The 26,234-nt window shown below is 37.8% G+C and overlaps 1 protein-coding gene across 1 annotated transcript in view; it reads right to left on the bottom strand.

The window, feature by feature from the left end:
* UNKL (unk like zinc finger) overlaps nucleotides 1–26,234 on the bottom strand; it is a 120,205-nt gene that overhangs the window by 69,708 nt on the left and 24,263 nt on the right. Inside the window, 3 exon segments of the mRNA XM_021006800.1 lie at nucleotides 7,593–7,728; nucleotides 15,157–15,290; nucleotides 15,825–16,001. Of these exon segments, the coding sequence (XP_020862459.1) occupies nucleotides 7,593–7,728; nucleotides 15,157–15,290; nucleotides 15,825–16,001 (447 nt within the window).

Raw genomic sequence — 26,234 nt, 5'->3', positions numbered from 1 at the left:
AAAGATCACGCTGTAAAAAATTAGAAGAGAAGCAGATCATATACTTTTTATGGGTGTGGGCAAGAGATAAATTCTTAACCAGTACCTCCACCTCCTTTCCCCTCATTCTCTTCTAAACTCTCTGCAGTCTGGCTTCTGACCTCATCATTCACCTGACATTGTACTCTCCAATGTTACCAATGATCTTTTAATTGCAAAATCTGATGGTCTTTTCTGAACCTCATCTTTCTGTAGCCTTTGACACTACTGATCACTCTCTTCTCCTTGATAAACTCTTATATAAGCTTTCATGACACTGCTCTCTTGGTGCTCCTCTGACCTGTTGGACCTCTCCTTCTCAGTCTCTTTTCCTAGATCTCTACCCACTAATGATGAGTATCCCCCAGGGCTCTAGGGTGGACCCTTTTCTCTTCCTCCTCTATACTATCTTACTTGATTATCATATCAGCTCCTATGGATTCAATAATCACCTCTGTGCTGATTAATATCAGATCTCAGATTTTACCCCAAGATCTTTCTTGATCTCTAGACCTACATCTAAAACTGCCTATTAAACATCTTGAACTGGATGTCTCATAGATACCCTAAATCAACATAATCCAAACTGAATTCCTTCTCTTTCTCCCCAAACCTTCCCTTATTCCTAATTTCTGTATTAATATCAAATTGTTGTTGTTGTTCAGTCATTTCAGCCCCATCCAACTCTTTGTGATCCCATTTGGGGTCTTCTTGGCAGAGATACCACAATGGTTTGCCATTTCCTTCTCCAGCTCATTTACAGATGAGGAAACTGAAGCAAACAGGGTTAAGTGATTGCCTAGGGTCACACGGCTAGTCTGAGGCCAGTTATGAACTTAGGAAGAGGAGTCTTTCTGACTCCAGGCCCTTGCTTTATCCACCACACCATTTAACTGCCCTTATTACTATCAAGAATTGTGGGGTATGTGGAGAGGAGTAAAAAAAGTATAAGAAGATTAACACTACCATATTCCTAGGTAACCAAGCTCAAGATCTATATATCATCTCCAAATCCTTACTTTCTCTCACCCTATCCTTCCATATCCAATTTATAGTCAAGCCCTATCAATTTTCCTTTCATAACATCTCACATTCATCCACTTCTCTCCTCTGACACTGCCATCCTGGTGCAGGCACTCATCACTTAACATCCGAATGATTGTAAGGGCCTCATGCTGAGTCTCCCAGTTTCAAATGTCTGTTCATTCCAGTCCTTTTTCCACTCATTTGTCAAAGTAAGCTTCCTATAAAGTTAAAGTCTGACCATATCAACCCATCCCTCACACCATCCCCATTTAATAAACTCCAGTGGCTCCTTGTTACCTCCAGTATCAAATGTAACATCCTCAGTTTGGCATTTACCAACCTGGTAAACCTGGTGACCTTACCAATCTGGCCCTTTCTTACCTTTCCAGTCTTCTTACCCTTTACTCCCCTTCACATACCCTACAATCTAGTAGTGGTGACTTTCTCTGCTGTTACTTAAACGAATAGATTGTTCTCAAATGAAAAACCTGAAACTACCGATAACCACAAGAAAAAGTGCTCCAAATGAGAGAATGTAAATTTAAACAATATTGAGGTTTCACATCATAACCAGTAAACTAACAAAAGAGAATCAGTGATGAAAGGGCTGTGGAAGACAGGCATACTAATTACTGTTGAAGGAGCTGTAAAATAAGTCCAACCATTCTGGAAAGAAACTTGGAATTATGCAAATAAAGCTGAAGGGAGTTAGGCAGCACAGTGGATAGATCACCAGTTAGGAGATTCATCTTTCTGAGTTCCAATCTGGCCTCAGACACTTACTAGTTGTGTGACCCCTGGGCAAGTCACCTAACCCTGTTTGCCTCAGTTTCCTCATCCGTAAAATGAGCTGGGGAAGGAAACAGCAAATCACTCCAATTTCTTTGCCAAAAAAACCCCAAATGGGGGGCAGCTAGGTGGCACAGTGGATAGAGCTCTGGCCTTGGAGTCAGGAGGACCCGAGTTCAAATCTGACCTCAGACCAGACACATGACACTTACTAGCTGTGTGACTCTGGGCAAGTCACTTAACCCCAAATGCCTTAAAAAAAAACAAAACAAAACCCAAATGGGTTCATGAAGAGTCCGATTTGACTACAAAGACTGAACAACAATAAAATGGCATGAATGCCCATCCTTATCATCTGATGAAGAGATTCTACTGCTAGCCATATACCTCAAAAAGTCAATGACAAAAAGAAAGGGTTCAAACACCAAAGTATTTATAGCCGCATTCTTTATGATAGCAAAGAACAGGGAACAAAGAAGATGCTGATCAACTAGGGAATGGCTAAACAAATTGTGCTACAAGAATATAATGAAATATTACTATGCTGAAGAAATGCTAAACATGAGGAATTAAGAAAAGTATGGAAAAAATTACACTAAAAATTACACAGTCAGGAAAACAATATACACAATATCATGACAATGTTCACAGAAAAAATAACATCCACAAAACAGTTTTTTAAAAATCAGCACTGTAAAACTATAAAGAACAAGTCTGGCCCCAAACAAAAGCTTTGAGGAGAAGGAGGAAAGGGTAGAACATTGCATATTATATCAGGTTTTCCCAAACATATTGATCAGTTTTATTTTTTTCTTCTTTAGTTTCCTCTTTTTTCCTTTTTATTTTTTAAAAATATTTGTCTCACAAGGGAAAGCTTTTGGGGAGGAGAGAAGGGAAGAGATATAGGGGAAAATTTAGGCAATATAAAAACAAAAGATATCAATGAAAACTTATTATTTTAAAAAGAAAGGAAATCTGAACTAATTCAGTTCTTATATGTAGCCTTAAATATAGTAAAAATTACATGATCATTACATCTATTCATTTATTTTTTTAAAAAATTAATTTATTTTTAGTTTTCAACATTCACTTCCAGAAGATTGAGTTTTAAATTTTCTTTCCCTCCCTTTTCTCCCCCCTCCCCAAGACGGCCTACAATCTGATATAGGCTCTAATTCCACATTTCATATTAAACATATTTTCACACTAGTCATGATGTAAAGAGGAACCACAAGAAAGAAGAAACAAAACAAAACAAAACAACAAAAGCAAAGGCGAGCAAATAGTATGCTTCCATTTACATTCAGACTCCTAAGTTCTTCCTCTAGATGTGGATAGCATTTTCTATCGTGTGAGCCTTTTGGAGGTGTCTTAGATTCTTGCATTGCTGTGAAAAGCCAAGTCTATCAAAGTCAGTCATCACACAATGTGGCTGTTATTGTGTACAATGTTCTCCTGGTTCTGCTCATTTCACTCATGATCAGTTCATATGAGTCTTTCCAGGTTTTTCTGAACATTACATCTATTTAAAAGTTGCCATTTAATTTCTCTAACCATGCCTAAATAACAGTAGTACTCCTCTAGGGGCTGTTCAATGTGGATTAAAATTCGGAGGCACTGGATATTGTCACTAACATATGATCTCTTGATCTCTCCCACTACTGAAAATTAAGTGTTAAGCTTACTCCTCCAATAATTTTCTTGGTACAACATGTTTGTTGCCCCTATTTGTAATGTATGAACCTTTAAGGAAAACTGTCATAACGGAAAACCAACTATTGAACTAAATTGATACTGAACTAAATCTTTAGAGGGTTCATGGAAGAATAGGAAAGGAATTTTTCCATAGCAGGAAGAAAATATAGTCTTTTGAAGGTGGCTGGATCCTTTCTAAATATAAATTTCTAGTAAGTGTTACTAAGTTGCCAGGGTATCAAATTATAGTCAGCTAAATGTACCATTCAAATTTCTCTGAATAAAATTAACGTGCCAACATATGCCCAATTAAAAGGGACTACTTGAGAGATAGTTAGGAAGTCACTTAAAGATATGAGCAAAGCATCCAGAAAATAATTATCATATGTAAAATGAGGAGACTTTTAATTATTGCTTCTCCACTGTCAATATGATTTTAGACAGATCCCTTAATAACTCAACAAACATGTATTAAACATATACTTATAAAGATATTATTAGTTGCTGGGACACAAAGATGAAAAAATGATTGCTCTTTCAAGGAACTCCCAATCCACTAAGAGGGCACATAACATGTACACATATAAGTACAATATGATATATGTAAGGCAGAATATGAAAAGGCAGCAAAAGAGAAATCCAGATGACAGGAAATACATTCAACCCAAGACCAAGACAACTAGTATTACAAGTGGAACTTTCTGTCTATCTACTGTGACACTATTTAAAGGCTTGCAAAGAAAGAACAGAAATAAATTAGAGGAAAGAATGCCAATCTGGCCTGCTACTGAAGGCATGGGGGCACAGTCTAGAGAATGCAACAGTGCGGCGGAATTATGAGTGCCCTTCAACTCCTAAGGCTATCCAGTAATGGATAGAAAAAGAAGTTAAGAAAGAGAAAAAAAGCACTGATCATGCCTGGGCAGGACAGCACTGACCCCTATAATTCATTTAAATTGTTACTAACCACTTCATTATGGAACTGTGGTACTTTCCCCACCCAAGCCCTACACCTGCTCTTCTAATGAACTGGGAGCTCTCACTCAACTTGCTAAGAAAATATGCAAGCAGTTTTAGCAAAAGCTGAGAAGAAAAAAAATTACCATACTCAGACTTCGAGTCTGGGAAAAACAAGAGTGTGTACTACGGGCAGAGGGAGAGGATAATGAAGATGCTGCTTAACACCAACAGCATTTATTGTTTTTGTTTTTTGTCTAGGCAATGGGGTTAAGTGACTTGCCCAAGGTCACACAACTAGCAAATGTTATGTGTCTGAGGCTGCATTTGAACTCAGGTCCTCCTGAATCCAAAGCTAGTGCTCTATCCACTGCACCACCTAGCTGCCCCACAACAACAGCATTTATATAGCATTTTAAGGTTTGCAAAGTGCTTTACATAATGTTGTTTCATTTGATCTTCAAAACAACTCTGTGAAGTAGGTACTATTATTATCCCCATTTTACAGATTACACACTGATGCACAGAGAGGTTAAGTGACTTGCCCAGGATCACATAGCTAGTGAGTATCTGTAGAAAGATTTGATCTCAGGTCTTCCTGACTTCAACTACTGTGCTCTTTCTACAATGCCACCATTTCAGTGACAGAACAGACAACCATCAAGTTTGTGGTGAAAATTTAATAAAATAAAACAGAGTAATAAATTAATTCCAAGATCAGAGCTACCTGTCACCCAAACCTTTCCCCATCATTTAACTTCTGGAGAATGGAAAAAGAAGCAAAGGAAATTATAAGCTAAGGTATGAACTTGATAAAGTCAGCTCATAACATTCTAATTTTTCTTCCCTTTGATTCTATGAGTATATCAACACATAACTCTAAGTTTAATTTTCTTGTCTGTCAGTACATGTCAGTGAAAAAGAGAATTAATCACTGCTAAAAATGGAGTCAGAAAAAAAAAAAGATAAGGGAGCAAGAAACTTCTAAAATGAGCTGTTTATGACCAGAGTCAGAATTTAACAGATTTTTCCCCCCATGTTCTCCAGCCTGACCAGTTAGGCAAGTAGGAAAAAAAAGAGAGAAGAAAAAGATTCCTCATTACCAAAATTTGTTGCACTGTAGGGAAAACTAAACTCATAAATCAAGATAAGAAACTCTGTCCATCCAAGGAATCCAGCATGATCTTTTATTATTATTCATTTGGTGGATTTATTGCAAATTATAGTGGAAGAGAAATTGGGCTTTGAGGATGTTTTTCTCCATGAATCAAATTCTTAAATTATTTGAATATTCTTCATTCGGGACACATGCATATCCTCCCACTGTACTAGATGATGCAGATCTTTCGAACTCTCTCACCTAGACTGTTATAACAGCCTCCTAATTGGTTTCCCTGCTATCCAATCTCTCTCCTCTCCAATCCATTCTTTACACAGCTGCCACACTAATATTCCTTAAGACTAGGTCTTAGCATGTCACTCTCTACTGCCTCCAGAAGAAAATGAAAAATTCTTGGTTTAGCAGTGAAAGTCCTTTGCAATCAGGACAAGTAAATAATATGAATTAAGAAAATTATTTTCACAGAAATGTGAAGGAGGGATTGGAAAAAAATGGAACTAGAGACAGGGAGACCAGTTTAAATTCTATCATAACCTTGGAATCAGGAAGAACCCTGCCTTTGGCACATACTGGATGTATGACTTTGAGTGAGTCACTTAATGTCTCAGGGCCCCAAGCAATTCTCTAAGACCACAAGTTGTAAAGCAGATGTCCAGCGAGTTTCTTCATAAGGCTTCCTCTTAAACCAAGGAAATCACAGATCCAGTGGTTCTATGACCATGACATGAAAAATTAAGGAACTATGAGTCAAGTTACAATAAAGAATGTTTAAAAAGAAATACTGGGGGTAGCTAGAGTACCAGCCCTGTAGTCAGGAGGACCTGAGTTCAAATCTGACCTTAGACCAAACACTTGACACTTAGTAGCTATGTGACCCTGGGTAAGTCACTTAACCCCAAATGCCTAAAAAATATATATATTAAAACTATCAACAAATATTTCTTGAGGGTCAACTATGAGCAAAACAACATACCAGGTATGAAAGGACAATTTATAAAATTATTAAGGAGAGCAATAAGATAATCCTAGAAGGAAATTACATAAGTTGAAGCATAGAGACACAGAAGATGGGCACAGCTAATTAAAAACAAATACATGCTGCTATAGACTTTCTTATAATACAGACAGTTCTCGCTTTATGTAAGTGGACTGTTCCACAGATTTCTACTTAAAATGACTTTTACATAATGCAAATTTGCCAGCAGACATGGGGAAGGGAGAAAGGGAGGAAAGAAGGGAGCCCCATGCTCATAGAGGAAGGGGGCTGGCACACAGTTCAAGGACACATGGAAACTGGGGACAGAGAAGCAAGAGCAGGAGGAGGAACATGAAGGGGCCAAGGCCAGCCACATGGGGGCCTGGCCAGAACCAAGAGGAAGAACATGTGGGGAGCAGAAATGTGGGGGCTGGACACAGATGCAGGCAGGAAAAGATGAGTGATGTACAGTGTGGTACATGGTGTCAGGGCCAGACACACAGTACTGGAGAACAGACAGATGGAACACAAACACTTTGGGGTCAGACACACAGATGGGCTGGCAGAGCAGGGCAAAGTTCTCCTTTCTATGCATTGCAGGTCTCAAGCAAAGCCCCCCTATCCAATGTTGGCAGGGTCTCTCCTACCATCTACTCTTCTACTTTCACTTGGAGAGTTGAGGTTTTGTTTTGGTTTGGTTTTGGGTTTTTTTTGGGGGGGAGCACCACCCTGAGAGGTCACAGAGTGCTGAGCCAAGGGGCAAGAACAGAGAGAGAGAGCATATTAACGTGCACTATAGTTAACATAGGTTTTTTGGAATGCATATTTCTTTCAGAATTCTTTAAATACAGTTGAATTTGCATGATGAGAATTTACATAAAGCAAGAACTGTGTATAAAAATATCTCTGAAGAAAAATGAATTTATTTGAATTTGCTCCAAGCTCTTTAGAAGGAAAGGATACCGATAAATGCCAAGTTATTTTGTTATACTACTGTATAAAATAGCTCACCTGTACTTAAATTTCCTGGGATTTCGTCTTCGATCTCTACTATTGTGATAATGCGGACAAGCGTAGCCCTGACGACAGAGACGAGGTGGCTTTGGACACTGTTCAGTCTTGTAGCCACCTAAGACAAAATTGGTATCTGAAAAAAATAAATGCTTCATTTGCAAACAGCAACCAATTAATTAATATTCACTTAATCAAATTCAAATGCATTTATAAAGCTCCTGTCACTTACTACTACTATATGACCTTGAACAAATTACTTAACCCCTCTGGGCTCCAATTTTCTCACCTCTAAAATAAGGGGATTGGATTAGCTGGCCGCTAAAGTCCCCTCCAGTTCTAAATCTACAATCTTATTCGCCCAGGACTATGGATACAAATAGAAAAAGGCAAACCCTATGATCACGAAGCTTCCATTCTACTACCTAATTAGAAAGTACCAAATTCCAGAGTTCCCAGGTCAAGGAGAAAATATTACAAGCTGCCAGAAGGAAATAGTTCAAGTACTGTGGGAACACAATCAGGATAACACAAGATTTAGCAGCTTCTACGTTAAAGGACTGCGGGGCATGGAACATAATATTCCGGAGGGCAAAGGAGATAGGATTACAACCAAGAATCACCTACCCAGCAAAACTGAGTATAATTCTTCAGGGGAAAAAATGGTCATTCAGTGAAATAGAGGACTTTCAAGCATTCTTGATGAAAAGACCAGAGCTGAATAGAAAATTTGACTTTCAAATACAGGACTCAAGTGGAACATGAAGAGGTAAACAGGAAAGAGAAATCATAAGAGACTTACTAAGATTGAACTGTTTACATTCCTGCATGGAAAGATGATATTTATAACTCATGAGACCTTTGTCAGTATCAGAGGGCATAGGGTGAGCTGAAGATTAAGGGGTCATATCTGGAGAATAAAATTAAGGTATAAGAGAGGATTATACTCGGAGAAGAAGAAAGGGAGAGGTAGAATGGGGTAAATTATCTCACAAAAAAAACAGAAAAGAAAAGTCTCTTACAGTGGAAGGGAAACGGGGGAAGGTGAGAGGGAATGAGTGAATCTTATTCTCATAGGATTTGGCTTAACAAAGGAATAACATACACATTCAATTGGGTATGGAAATCTGTCTTACCCTACAGGAAAATAGGGGGAGAAGGGGACAAGAGAGCAGGGGATGATAGAGAGGAGGGCAGATTGGGAAAGGGGGTAATCAGAAGTAAATACTTCTGAGGAGGGACAGGGTCAAAAGAAAGAACAGAATAAATGGGAGGGCAGGATAGGATTAAGGGAAACAGTTTTTCACAACATGTCTACTATGAACGTGTTTTGCATAACTGCACATGTACAACTTATATTGAGTTGCTTGCCTTTTCAATGAGGGTGGGTGGGGAGGGAGGAAGAGAGAAAATTTGAAACCTAAAGTTTTAAAAATATATGTTTAAAAAAATGTTTTCACATGCTACTGGGAAATAAATATAGGAAATGGGGTACAGAAGTCTATCCTGCCCTACAGGAAAATAGAAGGGGAAGGGGATAAGAGAAGGGGAGAGAGACAGAAGAGAGGACAGAGTAGGGGAAGGGATATTCAGAATGCATGACATCTTGGGGTGGGGGGAGAGGGGAGATGAGGTGAAAATTTGGAACTCAAAAACTTGTAGAAGTGAATGTTGAAAACGAAAAATAAATAAATTTATATATTTTTTTAAAAAAAGAAAGTACCACTGTCGGGGGGCAGCTAGGTGGCACAGTGAATGGAGCACTGGCCCTGGAGCCAAGCGGACCTGAGTTCAAATCTGACCTCAGACATATAACACTTACTAGCTGTGTGACCCTGGGCAAGTCACTTAACCCCACTGCCTAGCCAAAACAAAAAGGTACCACTGTCTCAGGATTGAAGGAATATCCAATGTTTTATAAATATTGTTGAATTTTTTTAAAAGATGCCATAATATGTTTGATGAGGCTGGATAGCTTTTTCATAGAAGAAGGATATTGGGAAAAAGGAAAAGAAGGTAACCTGTCATGATTTGCAGCTGTGAGTAGTACATAATAAACCTCAGTGGGAAATAAAGCAATGACTACTTTCAAGCACTTTAAATGTCTTCTTAGTTGAAATTCAAGTACATAAAATTCTCTACCAAGGACAAATTCAATTTTATTAAGAAAAACATGTCCAGTAACCACATAACAGGGCATGGAGAAGAATGGCTCTGTGACTAAAAAAGACTTAAAAGCGAAAAAATCTAAAAAACAAAACATTCATTTAACAAATATTTTTGTGATTGCTAAACCTGAGATACTGTGAAATGTACAGATTTAATAAATATTGCTTAAATGCGAGACAGGAATTGTCTACAAGAAACCTTAAAGCTACAAACCGGCAAGGGGAAATTCTATGCTGGATTTTACTCTCACTAACAGGAAAGAAGTGATGCTGGAGAGGAAATAATTGGTAACCCTAAAGGGAACTAACTACTCCCTCCTAGAGTTTGTGATAGAGGAGAGAAAGTTTAGGCATATTTGAGAAAGCAGGTTTCAAAGAGTTCAGAGGAAAGAGAGAGGTGGGATCCCATGGGCTAAAATGCTTCAGAGGAAGTCAGCCCAGAAGGGAGAAGAGATGTTCAAGAATAAAATTCTGAAGACACACAGAGAGAAATACCAGTGAGAAGGAAAAAAAGTATCTGTCTGAAGAGATTGGTATTGACATCTACAGAGGGAACTCATCAGACAGACTGGACTTTTAAAAGAAATGTTGAAAAAACTGAAACAAGCAAGCTCAGGTAATAGAGAACTAATATAAAAGCATGGCAATGTCATAAAAATAGTGTCAGAAATGCTAAAACTTAAAACTAACTTGGGTTGAAGATGGAACCTAAGAACAAAAAAAGATTTTTAGCTCTACTGGGGGAAAAAGAAGGGGCAGAATCTTTGCTTGAGGTTATGGGGATAATTACAACTGGCTGAGCAGTTCAGTTCTAATTTTGTTTCTGTATTCCCTGCCAAAGATAATGACTTTTATCTTGGAAATGAAAAAACAAAAATGGCTAATAGGGGGTTGACACTGAATATCAGGAGATAGTAAGAGAGTATAAGTCACCTGGCCCAGATGAACCACATCCTTGGGTACCAAAAGAACGTGGAAAATAGAATTATTAAGTACCGCAAGATGTGGGAGAAGATCAAATGTTGTACCTTTTTTTTTTTTTGCTTTTTAGGCAATTGGGGTTAAGTGACTTGCCCAAGGTCACACAGCTAGTAAGTGTCAAGTGTTTAGTCTGAGACCGGATTTGAACTCAGATCCTCCTGACATCAGGGCCGGTGCTCTATCCACTGCGCCACCTAGCTGTCCCTGCTGTACCATTTTTTAAGGGTATAGAATAGCCTAAAAATTATAGGCTAGTGAGTCTGACTTCCCAGACTACTTCCCAGACAATTCCTGGGAAAATTCTAGATTGGATATTAAAGAGATGGTTAGTGAACTAGATCTAGAAGAGAAATGATTTACAAAGAACCAGTATGGATTAACTGAAGAATAGGTCAAGCCACTTTAACTTCACTTACATTTTTTATAAGATTACTAAACTAGATGTATATATAGATAGAGGGCACAGGGTGAATTGAAAATGAAGGGGTCATATCTGGAGAATAAAATTAAGGGATGAGATCGAGGATGATACTCGGAGAAGAAAGGGAGAGGTAGAATGCGGTAAATTATCTCAAAAAAAAACAGAAAAGTCTCTCACAGTGGAGGGGAAACAGGGGAAGGTGAGAGGGAATGAGGGAATCTTATTCTCATAGGATTTGGCTTAAGGAGAGAATAACATACACATTCAATTGGGTATGGAAATCTGTCTTACCCTACAGGAAAATAGGGGGAGAAGGGGACAAGAGAGCAGGGGGGTGATAGAGAGGAAGGCAGAATGGGAAAGAGGGTAATCAGAAGTAAATACTTCTGAGGAGGGACAGGGTCAAAAGAAAGAACAGAATAAGTGGGAGGGCAGGATAGGATTAAGGGAAATAGAGTTAGTTTTTCACAACATGTCTACTAAGGAAGTGTTTTGCATAACTGCACATGTACAACCTATATTGAGTCACTTGCCTTTTCAATGAGGGTGGGTGGGGAGGGAGGAAGGGAGAAAATTTGGAACTCAAAGTTTTAAAAACACATGTTTTTAAAAAAATGTTTTCACATGCAACTGGGAAATAAGAAATACAGGAAATGGGGTACAGAAGTCTATCCTGCTCTAGAAGGGGAAGGGGATAAGAGAAGGGAGGGGGGAGAGATAGAAGAGAAGGCAGACCAGGGGAAGGGGTATTCAGAATGCATGCCATCTTGGGGTGGGGGAAGGGGTGAGAAATTTGGAACTCAAAAACTTGTGGAAGTGAATACTGAAAACTAAAAATAAATAAATTTATATTTAAAAAAAAAGATTACTAAACTAGTAGAAAATAGCAATGCTATGCATATAGTTTACCTAGATTTTAACAAAGCTTTCAAAACTACACTTAAAGAGAAGGTGCAGATTAGACAATATAATTAGACAAATTTGAACTAGTTGGATTTGTCAATTTGTAGCTATTATGGTGCAGCATACTCCAGGGATCTATACTTGCCCCTGTGCTATTTAACATTTTTATCAACTGCCTTAGAAAAAGAAACAGATAGTTTACTCAACAACTTTGCAAATGACAGAAAGCTAGCAGGGATAGCTAACACATTGGATCAAGCACTATCCAAAAGAATCTTAACAGGATAAAACACTGGGTTGTGTCTACGAAGATGAAATTAACATGGATATATGTAAAATCTTGTACTTGGTTATGATAAAAAATTAACTCTATAAGATGGAGAAGTCATGGTTAGACAGCAGTTCTAAAAAAGATCTGAGAGTTTTAGTGGAATGCTCGGTCAATATGAGCCAGCATGTAATGTGGCAGCCAAAAAACCCCCCCAAAAACCCCAACCCAAACATGCAAAAAAACACAAAACATGTTGGGCTGCATTAAAGGGGGCACACCTTCCAAAAAGAGAGAGTTAATGCCCTCCCCGGACCCTGCTCTTGTGTGACATAGTGTGTTTAGATCTTGGCAACAGTATAAGAAGGATACTGACAAGCTAGAGAGCATTCAGAAAAGGACAAAAAGAATGGTAAAGGGACTGAGTCCATGTTATGTAAGAACTGGTTAAAAGAATTAGGTACTTTTAGAAGAAGTTCATGACAGCTGTCTTCAAGTATCTCCTCTGGAGAAATTAAATTTGTTCTGTTTGGTCTCAGAGAGTCAAACCAGAAGCAATGAGTAGAAGCTACATAGAGACAATGAGAGCTGTGCAGAAGTAGAATGAGCTGCATGGAGAGGTAGCAGGTTTCTTCTTGAAGAATCAAAACAGAGGCTAAACAACCACTTGCCAGGAATGCAGTGGCATAGTTTTCCTTTGGGTCGGACTAAATGACCTGAGTTTCCTTCCACATCTCAAATTCTTTGATTCTTTCCTGAAATACTAAATATTTTTCATCTCAGAGATAATACCGACCCAATGGACTTTTTGAAAGGAGAGTGACATGGCCAGATGGACTGGAGAAGCAAGAACCAGAGGCAGTGTGGACTCTCCATATATTCAAGACCTGCCTGTAACCCATGCTAGTATGAGACCATGAGCAGGATGGTAAACCTCCTGGTGGCCAAAGGCAAGTCTATACTACAGATGAGCTGGAAATGTCTATCTGTATCAACTGGGGGTAGGGAGGAGGCTTCTTACATTAGAGTTCCCTCAAATCAATTAAATCATGGGTCCAGAGAAAAAGGAAAAAAAAAAAGAATGTAATGAAATAGGGATCGTGCCACAAGAAAGAGTGGTAGGAATTTAAAAAAACATGGAAAAAAGAAATGAGGAGAACCAAAAGAAGTATAAACACACTGACTTCAACTACATAACTGAAGACAGCACTTAACAGCAAAGACACTAAGGTTAAATCCAATCAACATTAATGAACTAAAAAGATAACATTCATTTTAACAAATGGTAAAGATAACATTAATTTTAACAAATGGTAAATAAGAGAGAATATAGAGAAGAATAAAGGAGAATAAAAACAAATAATTCCCTAAGACAGTAAGTTGCAAAATAACTGATTTGATCAGTGGAGAGAGAATCCTCACAGGTACTTCACTACACCAATGAAACCACAGGTCTAGACAAAAAGACATGAGAAGCATATGGATTCATGCATAATCAATCTCAATGAATTTTCTGTGCTATTTTGTTTAAGGGTTTTAAGGTGGTTTTTTTTTAACATCTGTTTTGCTAAAAATAATTATCATTTTAAAAAGAGATAACATTTACATACTGCTTTACAGCCACAAAGTATTTTTATCCCATCTCCTCACAACAAGAAAGAGTAGTACAATGACAACTGCTCTAATAAAAAGATGAGGGTAGAGAAGTAATGCAAACCTTTTCTAAGAAAATCAAGGTTCAATGAGGTCAAGTGACCTGCCCAAGATAATTCAGCTAATTAACGGCATAGCCAAAATCAGAATGCAGATCCTATTCCAAACCCAACATTCTTTTTGCTACAGCACACTACTTCATAAGACAAATAATGAAAACTGGAGTGAAATGAAATGAAAATGTGTAAGGTTTTATTCAGTTTTTCTAAATTATACGGTATTTAGCTTATGCCATGATTCCATCAGGATGGGTATTAGAACCTCTACCAAAGAAGATGACAACTCCTCTGTACCTCAGGAGACTGCCTTCATAAGCTACCATTGCTAAGAAACTGCATCACCTGACAGCCAAATTACTCCTGACAACCCTAACCCTCTCCACATTTAGCAAGGCTAGCCAACAGATGAAAGACATTAAATCTGCTAAGAGGGAATGTACTCAAAGTCTTTCTAACTTGACAGTAATTGCCAGAGCTTATATTCTATCAGAATTGGTCTTCAAAAATCCAGAGTAATTCCCAAACCATGATAAAGACTTCTGGTGGAGGATTTGGTATTCAAGCTTATTTAAATATGAGGAACTCATGTTAATTCAACTGAAACATTTTTGATGCGTTAGGCAGCTGGATGGTATAGTAGATAGGGTGTTGGAGTTGAGAAAGAAAGTAGAATTAGATAAAGGATTCAGGAAGACCCGAATTCAAATCCTAACTCAATCATTACTTGTGTGACCCTGTGGGCAAGTCACTTAACTCTCAGCCTGTTTCCTCATCTGTAAAATGGGGATAAAAAAAGCACCTACTTTATAAGGTTGTCGTGAAGATCAAATGAGACAATGTAGGATGCAGTAAAGTGGAAGGAGTACCACACAGATGAAAACAAAGATTATTAACAATATTAAGGGTATAAAAATGTCCCTTTAATTCTAAAAACTCCTCAAAATGGTCTAAAAAGATAATATTGAATTAGTGCAAACATATACGTCCAAAACACAGGAAGAGTTTATTTTGGGGATAGTACAGTGTATTTCAATTCACCTTTATGATGAAGTAAAACCAACACCAGGACATATGTAGCAAGAGGTAAGGAGGCTGAATGATAGAATGTTACCTTGCCACCTGGGATCTTCCCCAAGGATTTTTTCTATCATTGCCTGGCTAGCTAAGACTCCAGGTTGTAAATCAGGAATGCTGTCGCCACTGCCAAGCTGGCCATTTTGTAAGGCTTCTTGTGCCTGAAGTTCCCTAAAATCAAGCAACAAGTCAGTTTACAGATATTAAATCTTCAGACTCTTTTCCTTTAAAAGTCTTTAAATAAAATGTTTAAATTCATTTTATGATGTCACTCTTTGGAGCCCTAAGATCCACAAAAGACAGCTGCTATCTAGTGGATCCTGAATAGTGATGTCAGTAGCAGGAAACCAAGGACACCCCCCCACCACTCCTGGGATCCCAGATATGACCTGACTCCCAGAGGTTTTATTAAGGACTTTATTTTCTAAATAAGTGTCAGAATGCATTTTGAATTATTAGCTTCTTTTAGGGATGTTATCTCATAACCTTGTATACTTAATAGGCCAGCAGTATTAGTACAACACAATTAGTAAAACATAATATTCCTATAAAAAATAAAATAACTGCCCAAAAGTTTGACTGTTTAGGCAAATGATCATCAAAAAAGGTGGTACCTAAGCTGGCTGTACTGTAGAAACCACTATAGAACAGTTATACAAATGAGGAGCTTGGTTACAACACTTGGTTGAAAAAAGATTAATTCACCTTATATCATATACTGGTGGTCTAAGATCAAGAGGGCCATGAGCAAAGGCACAATGGAGTCCATTCTTCACACAATGGCCACGAGCATCTGTTTCATGTATACATGTACCAGTCTTGTAATATCTGAGATGATACTTTCTTTCAGTGTCCCCAGTGGTCCGATGTAAATAAGGACATCTGCAAAATAGGAAAACAAAATTATATCCAGTTCTTAAGAATCTTACAAAGTATCAGTTCTAATTTAGCTTCATTCACATATTTGGTCCTTAGTCAACTCTAATTTTCTTCACTATGGAAGCTGAAAAGGAATTCTTCCACCTATGGGTACTTCTGATAATTAAAGCAGTTACTTAATCACTTAGCTCAGTGTAAAATTATCTAACACACATTACAAACATATCACTGATAAAAGTTAGATAATATTAAAACAGAAATCAGTTACTTTCATATTAAATAATTTCTATAATACTTCTTATCCATCTGAAAGCTAGTCAAACTAAATCACTTTTTACATTACATTTAAGAACATTTAAGAGGTTTACATTTATTAGCATTCAAAGAATAAAAGTTAATGAAAACACAGTAGGGTAACCATCTTTTTTATATTACTACTATGTCAATTTGTATGGAATAGCACAATTTGTCTTCTCTGGCCAAGGGGAAAAATCTCTCACCTAGACTAACACTGGATAGAGTGATTAACTTCAATGAGATCAAAAAATGCCTCAAGAGCATCTTTAAAACAGGCAAAATGGAATATCTACAACCTGAACAAGTACTAATTGGGCACCTGCCCTGAAAGATTTCAAACCAGTCCTTTCCCTCAAATAAAGCATCTCTTAAATTAAAAATATGAGGATCTCAGGTACTTTAGGTTTAAAATAGGGGGCATATAAGGTAATTTTAAATGAAAAGGCTACATTATATTTTTAAAATAAACTTCACATGTTATAAAATATACTAAAATTTATGATTTAATTCAATAGACATTTTCTAAGCTCCTACCATATTCAAGGTATTAATGCTAGGAACCAGAGATACAAAGACAAAAAGAATTTGCTCTTAAGCAGCTTACATTCTACCAGGGTGACACACTTACAGGTTAGTAAAAACAAAAGGCAAAGTGTACAAAGTCATTTAAAGAAGGAGTGAGGACTTGCTATTAATTAATTGGCTGATTCATAGACTCAATCTGTATTTTCAACAAAGCTAGGGATCCCACAAGGCTGAAGTGAGAATGGATGGAGCGCAGGGGTACTTGTACAGAAGCATGAGAGGATGAAGATGGAATATAATGAGCTAGAAAAGGCTAGCAGGCCAATGTGACTAGAATGGAGAGCATCTCAAGAAAAGTAATATGAAATAACACTGGAAAGCTAAGGACGATACAAATAATGGAGGGTATTAAATGCCACACTGAGGATTTTATATTTTTTCCTTGCAGCAATGTTAACTCAATAAAGATGGGGGATGGTGGAAAGGAAGAGGCAAATTAGAAAAGTATTATAACAGTGCAGGTGAAAAGTGATAAGGGCCTAAACTTGGGGAGAAGCTATGTGAATACAGTGAAGGGGATGGATGTGGAGACACAATCAAGACAATCTGGTAAGTGATTAGATACGGAGGTTAAGGGACAGAGAATGTCGAGGACAATCCTGACATTGAGAAACTGGTAGAAAGATGGTACCTTTATCATTGGCAACTGGGCCATTTAGAAGAGGGGAGGTTTTTCATGGAAATGAGTTTCCATTTTGTACGTGCTGCAGGAGGGTATGTCCAGCATACAGGCAGAAAGTGTGAATGAGACTAGATTTCAAGAAAGAAATTAGGGATACATATATAAATTTGGGAGCCATACATATAGAAAAGAACTGAATCCATGATATATGGTATTGCTGGATTGGGAGGGAGAATAAAAAATAAGTAACTTATGGACAAAGAGAACCAGATTTAAGAAACACAGAGATGGGAAGGAAAATAACAACAGAGACTTGGGAATCAGAACAGGGAAGAAAATGAGTGCACAATGAGGAAAGAGATGTTAGAACTCCAATTTGATCCTGAAAATATGACTTCAATGACAAAACAAAATCTTTCAAAGAATTTAACTGTACTTATGTTTATACCATTCTATCTTTTTACTTCCAAAGAACTGATTATCTCATTAAACCTTCAGAAGTTGAGCAAATGTGAAGTTACAACAATTTGCTAGTTAAAAAAAAATTCAGAGCAGACAAGCTCATGCCAACAGAGCAAGGCTCTATTTAGAAATTATTTGGCCCAAATAAACACAGCCTAGTGACTGATTTTAAAAAGTACCTCACATAGTTAATCTTCTTCACAGAAGTACACTTTACTAAAAATGGCTAAGAAAACTTTTTGCATCAACAATAAGTTTTAAACTCCATAAAAAAGAGCAGGCAGAATAGTGACCACACTCTGACAAAACAGGACACTCAGTTCCTTCTAAAAAGTCTCAGAGAGCAGGTAGGTGGCGCAGTGGATAGAGCACCAGCCCTGAAGTCAGGAAAACCTGAGTTCAAATCCGGCCTCCTACCAAACACTTGACACTTACTAGCTCTGTGACCCTGGGTAAGTCACTTAACCCCAACTGCCTTTTAAAAAAAGGAGGAGGGCAGCTAGGTGGCACAGTGGATAGAGCTCCAGACTTGGAGTCAGGAGGACCTGAGTTCAAATTCAACCTCAGACACATAACACTCACTAGCTGTGTGGCCCTGGGCAAGTCACTTAACCCCACTGCCCCATTTAAAAAAACAACAACAATAAAAAGTCTCAGAGCTATTGTTTAATACAAAGGTGGCTGTTCTCTGACTGTAATTTCTATCCAATGTTATTTCCTAAAGTTACTGGTGCTGCTGCCACTACCTATTTATTTGGAATGACCACAAAGTCCTAGCTCAGTAATGAGTGAACTGATATATTCTGAACTTTTCTATACTATTTTTTTTTCTCTGTGATAGAAAGAATACCAGACTTGAAGTATGGATAAGTTGGGCTCAAATCGTGCCTTAGTAATTTAACTAGCTGTATGGTCCTGGGCGACTTACTTCACCTACCTTGCCCTTAGTTTCCTCATCTCAAAAATGAGGGGTTGGACTAGACAACTTATAACCTGACAGGTAAAAATATACTTTGCTTTGGTTCAGAGAGCTATTCTTGTACTCCATACAAGTAAAAGCTATGTAAAATGAACATTTTAAATACAGCAGAAATGTTTGTTATTTAAAAGGTATTCTGCATTAAATCTTTTTATAACAGTATTCAATTCCTCTTCTCAATCCCAGATTATTATCAGAGATTCTTAGCTGTTATTATTTACATTAAGTATTACGTGTTGTATATAAAACCCCCAAAATAAAATAAAAACACAGAATACATGGCTTTAAGGAACTTCTATTCCAAAACACCTCAGAGGCTTAATGCCCAGTTATTTAAATAAAGCCTTTGCTCCTCTGTTCTTCTTCTATTCATTTCATTTTGAATTAAGAAGCAGGGTATGATTTACCAGAAGAAGCTGAGACAGGAGAGTAAACAGCAAAAGAGAAACTATGTGAGTATGAGGGCGAAGGAAAGAGGGACTGTATAGCAACCAAAAAGAGACAAGATATATTTAATGTCAGTGCTCTGATGGATGCAGCAGTTCAAATTCCCTCTACTATTTTTTGGACTTTGTCACTCTGACAATACGAGCCTAACAACATTTCTTGGTCCCATTTGACCATCATGTTAGCATCTCCAATATCAAACCTTTGAAAAAAGAGAGGCAAGTGGGATTAGTGGATAGAGTGCTAGAGTTAAGAGTCCAGAAGACCTGGGTTTGAATTCTAACTCTGGCATTTACTAGTCATGTCACCATGGGACAGTCATTTCATTGAGGCAACTGGGCCCCAATTTTATCATTTGTAAGACAGGGATAACAAAACCCATACTACCCATCTCTTAGACTTGTGAAGATCATGAGATAAATGTACGTAAAAATTTTATAACTTAAGTACAAAGTAAATGTCAGCTATTATTAACAAGAAATCAATTCAACAAGCATTTATTAAGTGCCTACCATGTGCCAGGTACTGGGCTATGTACTGGGCACACAAAGAAAGACAAAAAACAGTTTATGGTCTCAAGGAGCTCGATCTAATTTAATTTCCTTCTTTGTAAGCTCATTCAATGCTGCTAATAAACAACCATTAAAACAGCAGCTTTGAATAACTTTACTATATACTCTGACCGAGTACAGGGCACCAGAGGTATCTTTTGACTCAGCACCCATAGGATACAGCTATGAGATGATTGGATCGGGGCAGTCTATGACAGTAGAGCGGGAGCTCTATGTCTATGCAGCTAACTAGTCTGGACAAGGAATAAAATTTGTGATCCTGGCCTCAACAACACCTAGGTTTTCTTCCTGTACAAAGAAGTTCCTCCTCCCTTTATCAGAAAATCTACATAATTAAACCCAAGAGGAAAGTCAAAGCATGATATAAATTGCAGCAGATGCACTAGGCTTATATAGCAGATAGGCCGTGAAGGGTAGATCAAGTCTTGTCCTTCACCAACACTTTCTATACCATTCAGACACTAGGGTATAAATTTGGTGACCTTATTTGTAGCAAAACCTCAAAGTAGGAGCACAGAAATGAAACTGAAATTAAATCTAACTCCCAGATTTTAAATATGAGAAAATTGAGGCATTTATAAATGTCCAATACTGGATTCAGGTCTTTTTCAACATTCCATCTTACGAGTAACAAGCCCTGTGGCTTTTCTTTTACCATCAAAGTTAAGTCTACCCCCATCTACTCTGACTCTTAGTTACACGCAAAATTATAAAGTTTTAGTTAGCTGATTAGCTAAATGATACCTGGTTACATGATTTTCCCCAATAATGCATCTAGATCTATTAACTTTTATTCATAAAAAATTACTTCAGAAAAATATAATGCAGCTTCAAGTTATTATTTACTTATAAAGTGACCCAGTGCAAGTCACATGTTAATCAAGTCAATTAAGTGTACATGAATACAAAAGATAAAATGGATCTAATGAAACTGAAAAGCTTTTGAATGAATTAGTACAATTAGAAAAAGAATGGAAGAAATCGAGGGCAAAATCTTTGTATCAAATGTCTCTGATGAGGTTCTGATGTCACAGATATATAGACAACTAAAAGAAATATAGATAAAAGCCATTCCCCAGTAGGTCAAATACTAACAAACAGCTCTCAAAAGAAGAACTGCAAACTATGAAGGAATGCTACAAATCACTAATAATCATAAAATCAAAATAAGTTAGATTGCACCTAACACCCAGCAAATTGACAAAGGCAACAAAAGATGGGAATAATTAATATTGCAAGGGTTCTGGAAAGATAGAAACACTAATGCATTCTTAGTAGAGCCCTTTTTGGAAACAATGGGAACTAAGCTAAAGAAAGATAATGAAATGGCCTTACCTTCTGATGATGAAATTTCAATGCTAATTATACACTAAGGAAGTCAAGGACAAAAAGAAAGGCACATGTATACCAAAATATTTATAGCAACATTTTTTGCAGTAGCAAAAAACTGAAAACTTAGTAGATGCTGATCATTCGCGAAAATGGCTAAACAAGTTGTAGCACACGAATGTATGGAAAATTACGGTGCTTCAAGAAACAGTGAACGTGAATACACAGGAAGACATATGAATTGATATAAAAGGAAATAAACAGAACCAGGAAAACAACATACAAATGACAACAACATAAATGTAACAAAGAAGAAAAAACAATTTAAAGAGAACACTGCAAAATTATAATAACTAAGCTTAGCCTCAAAGAAGCTTCTTTGCAGAAGTAAAGGACTATGCAAAGTTAAGTGCTATGAGTGTTAGTTTTGCTGAACTGGGTATCTATTTTCCTCTCTTTTTAAAAATTATTTTAGGAAGCCATTCTTTGGGATATAAAAGAGGGAAATATTGGGAAACATACAAGATATTAAAACAATATGCACACATACAGGTGTGTATTAAAATGAAAATTCAACCAAGAATTTCAAATCATGCTCAAAAAAAATTTGCCAACTTAATTATGAGTCAAAGAATTTCAGTTTACTAAAACCTCAGGTTGTCTGTCTAGCTCTCTATTTGTCCTTTCTCAGCTGGAATCAACAACATACCATATAGCTAAGAAAATATTACTACAATCCTAAGAAAATTAAAAAACTACATAGAAGCATCAAAACTTATAGTTGTATCTGCTTAGTCTATTGGGGCAGAAAGGAGAGAAGGGACTCAACAAGAAACTTCACGTGTTGTAAATTCTCAATTACTCCACATGTGACAGTTTATTTAAAATGCAATTATGTGAAACTTATCTTGTTCAAGTAGTGTTACAGTACAAAAGGCCTCTCTGAATTGTTTGGAACCTCTAGAGACCCAAAAGGTTCAGTTGCATCATTTGCCTTTCCTCTCTGCTTCTCTTCTAAACTTTTCTGGAAACTTTTCTGCTCTCTATTTGCTTTCCCTGTGTGATTTGCTGGTCAGTCCTTAGCGTATCCTTGATTGACATTAAAGATGAGGAGCTGGTCTGATTTGTCTAAGCAGAAACCAGGACTTTTCCATCAAATTTCTCTGATAAGGGTTTGGCATCTAAGATACAGAAATAATAAATATATGACCAGTAGCCATTCCGCAATGTATAAATGGTCAAAGGATATAAACTAACAGTTCTCAAAAGAAGAATTGCAAAGTATTCACAATCACATGAAAAAATGCTTCTATCACTAAGAGAAAAGAAAACCAAAACGACCGTGAGATTTCATCTTATATGCTGTAAATTGGCAAAACAAAAAAAATTAAATGGTAAGAGGGATTGTGGAAAGACAGGCACACTAATACATAATAGTGGTGGATCGGTGACACATTACAACCACTGTGAAAAGCAATTTGGAATCATGCAAATAAAGACACTAAAAAGTCCAGACCCTTTGAACCAGAGAGTTCATTACTGGGTTTATACTTCAAGGAAGTCACTGATTTAAAAAAAAATTCCCTATATACTCCAAAATATTTATAGCAACACTTTTTGTGACAGCTAAGAATTGGAAACAAAGTAGATGCACATAAAGTGGGGAATGGCTAAACAAACTGAGGTACATGAATGAAACTAAATATTACTGTGCTGTAAGAAATTATGTGTGTGATCAATACAGAGAAGTATGTAAAGATCTATATGAACTGATGCTAAGTGAAGTAAGCAGCGCCAAAAATACAATATACACAGTAACTACAATAATGTAAATGTAAAGAATAACATATCAAAAAAGCAAAAGTAAATGTAACAAAATTACAAAGATCAGACAGGATTCAAATGAGAGATATGACAGGGCACTCCCAACCCATCCCTTTGGGGAGGTGGGAGGTCCACAGGTGCAACACATTGCACATATTTTGGGGCTTTTCCAATGTGTTGATCAGTTGTGCTGATTTTCTTTTTTCTTCTCTAAAAAATACTGATGGTTATATGGTATGGTTCTCTGGGAAGGGAAGGGGGAAGGATACTTGCGATAGCTATGTTGATGTAAGAAGATATGAATAAAAACTCTTTTCTTGTTTTTGGTTTTTTGGGTTTTTGTTTGTTTTTTTTTGCTAGGCAATGGGGTTAAGTGACTTGCCCAGGGTCACACAGCTAGTAAGTGTTATGTGTCTGAGGCCGCATTTGAACTCAGGTCCTCCTGAATCCAGGGCCGGTGCTCTATCCACCGTGCCACCTAGCTGCCCCTTAAAAACTCTTTTCTAAAAAAAGGTACACTAATTTGAATTATTTTAGGCCTTTCTGAAAACCTCTAAGTCCTACAACTGTCTGAACTGAGGCAAAGAATCAATCTTTAAAAATCATTTGACCCAGGACTACTTAATTAATACAAAAATGTGGGAAAGGACAGATTTCTTAACTCAGTTAAATTCAAAGTATATTGTTCATTTCACCAAAAAGTCAGAATATACCCACTGACATACAACCAATAATGATCTATAGGTTTAAAAAAAGGTGATGTAAAGAAATATATAGAAAACATAATATTTACTCAACAAGTAGTTATGAAAGTACCTACTCGGGGCAGCTAGGTGGCACAGTGCATAGAGCACTGGGCCTGGAGTCAGGAGGACCCGAGTTCAAATCCAGCCTCCAACACTTACTAGTAGTGTGACCCTGAGCAAGTCATTTAACCTTATTTGCCTCAGTTGAGCCGGAGAAGGAAATCACTCCCGTGTCTTTGCCAAGAAAACCCCAAATGGGGTCACGAAGAGTCACAACTGAAGAGATCACTGAAACTACTCAACAACAACAATGTGCCAGACACTGTGCTAAGTACTGGAGATACAAAAAGAGGCAAAAGACAGTCCCTGCCCTCAAAGAGCCTCAAATCTAATGCAAACAAATATATACAAAGTAGGCTATGTACTCCTAGGATAAAGAGGAAAAAATTAACAGAGGAAAGGCACCAGAATTAAGGGAGGCTGAAGACGACTTCCTGTAGAAGGTGGGATTTTTAGTTGTGACTTAAAGGAAGCCAGGGTAGTCAGCAGGCAGAATTTATGAAGGAGAGTTCCAGGCAGTGGGGAAAGAAAGAGTGTCTTGTTTGGGAACAGCCAGGAAGCCAGTGTGATTGGACTGAAGAGTATTTGTTGAGGAGTAAGGTATAAGAAAACAGGAAAGGTAGGAGGAGGCTAGGTTACTAAGTGCGATGAATGCCAAACACAGAATTTTGTATCTGCTCCTGGAGGTAATAGGCAGCCACTGGAATTTACTGAGTGGGGGGTGGGGTGGGCAGGTGACATGATCAGTGGCTGAATGGAGAATGGACTGGAATGGGGAAAGACTTGAAGCAAGCAGACCCACCAGCAGGCTACTGCGGTAACCAAGCTATGAGGTGATGAGAACTTGTACTAGACCAGTGGCAGTGTCAGAGGAAAGAGTGGGGCATTTTTGAGAGATTCTGCAAAGGTGAAATTGGGGGCAGCGAGGTGGCGCAGTGGATAGAACACTGGCCCTGGAGTCAGGAGGATCTGAGTTCAAATCCAGCCTCAGACACATAATACAGCCTAGCTGTCTGACTCTGGGCAAGTCACTTAATCCCAATTGCCTCACTTAAAAAAAAAAAGAAGGAAAAAAAAGGTGAAATTGACAAGCCTTGGCGACAGCTTAGATATGAGAGATGAGGGGCAGCTACCTGGCACAGTAGATAGAGCGCTGGCCTTGGATTCAGGAGGACCAGAGTTCAAATCCGGCCTCAGACACATAATACCTACAAGCCAGGATGATGGTACTCTTCTACAGTAATAGGGAAAGTTAGAGGGGGCAGAGTTTAGGAAGAGAGATAATGAGTCCTGTTATGGTCATATTGAGTTAAGAGGTCTACTGGACATCCAGTAGGAAATATTTGAAAAGCAGCTGGAGAAGCAAGTTTGGAGGTCAGCAGAAAGATTGCATTTGAGTTCTATTAAAAGAAAACAACATCTACTCAGGAAATCAAATACAAAACTGATACAAAGTAATTCCACAGGGAGGGTATTAGCAGCAGGGGGAATGGCTTCTGTATGAGGTGGCACTTGAGATGAGTTTTGAAGAAGCTATGTATGCTATGAAGCAGAAGTAAGGAGTAGTACATCACAGGCATTCAGGAATGCCCAGGCAAGGACACAGAGGGGGGAAATGAAATGTCATGTATGGAGAACCGCAAGGAGGACAGTTTAACTTAATGGAATGTAGAGCCCCTGTAAAGTAAGCTAGAGACAGACTGATGGGCTTTAAAAGACCAAAGAAAAAGAGAGACTATGCATCTTGTCTTGAGGCCAAGAAGCCAGCACTGAAGCTTTTTAAGCAGGAGAGTGACAGGGTCAGAGCTGTGCTTTAGCAATATGGATCTGAAAACTGTGGAGAGGATAGACTGCAGAGGGGAAGCTAGAGGCAATGGTTAATGCAGCAGTTCAGATGAGAGTTCAGATGAGACTGAACTGGAGTAGTGGACATGTGAGTAGATGGAAGGAGATGGATGGGAGAGATTGTAGGGGAAGTATCAACAAGACTTGGCAACTACATGGAAATAAGGCATAAGTCAAAGGGACAGTGACAAATCCAGGATGACACCAAGATTTAAAACCTAAGATTGAATTAAAAACCTCCCACTGACCCCAGAAATGATAGACTGAAGATTCAAATGAGAAATAAATTTTGGAATATGGTCAGTTTGGAGAATTTGCTTTGACTGTGAATATTTATTAAATGATTTTGGTTTTCTTCTTTTTTCATTTTGGTTGGAAGCAGAGTGTGATCTTGAGTGCATATCTGACCAAGTGGTTGACTCTCCAATTCAATCAACTCTATCACCTCTATAATAAAATGCCCAATGT

This window comes from Phascolarctos cinereus, unplaced genomic scaffold (genome assembly GCF_003287225.1).
Source record: "Phascolarctos cinereus isolate Bilbo 61053 unplaced genomic scaffold, phaCin_HiC Scaffold_4;HRSCAF=312, whole genome shotgun sequence".
Lineage (NCBI taxonomy): Eukaryota > Metazoa > Chordata > Mammalia > Diprotodontia > Phascolarctidae > Phascolarctos > Phascolarctos cinereus.
This window is presented reverse-complemented; position numbering and strand designations above follow the sequence as displayed.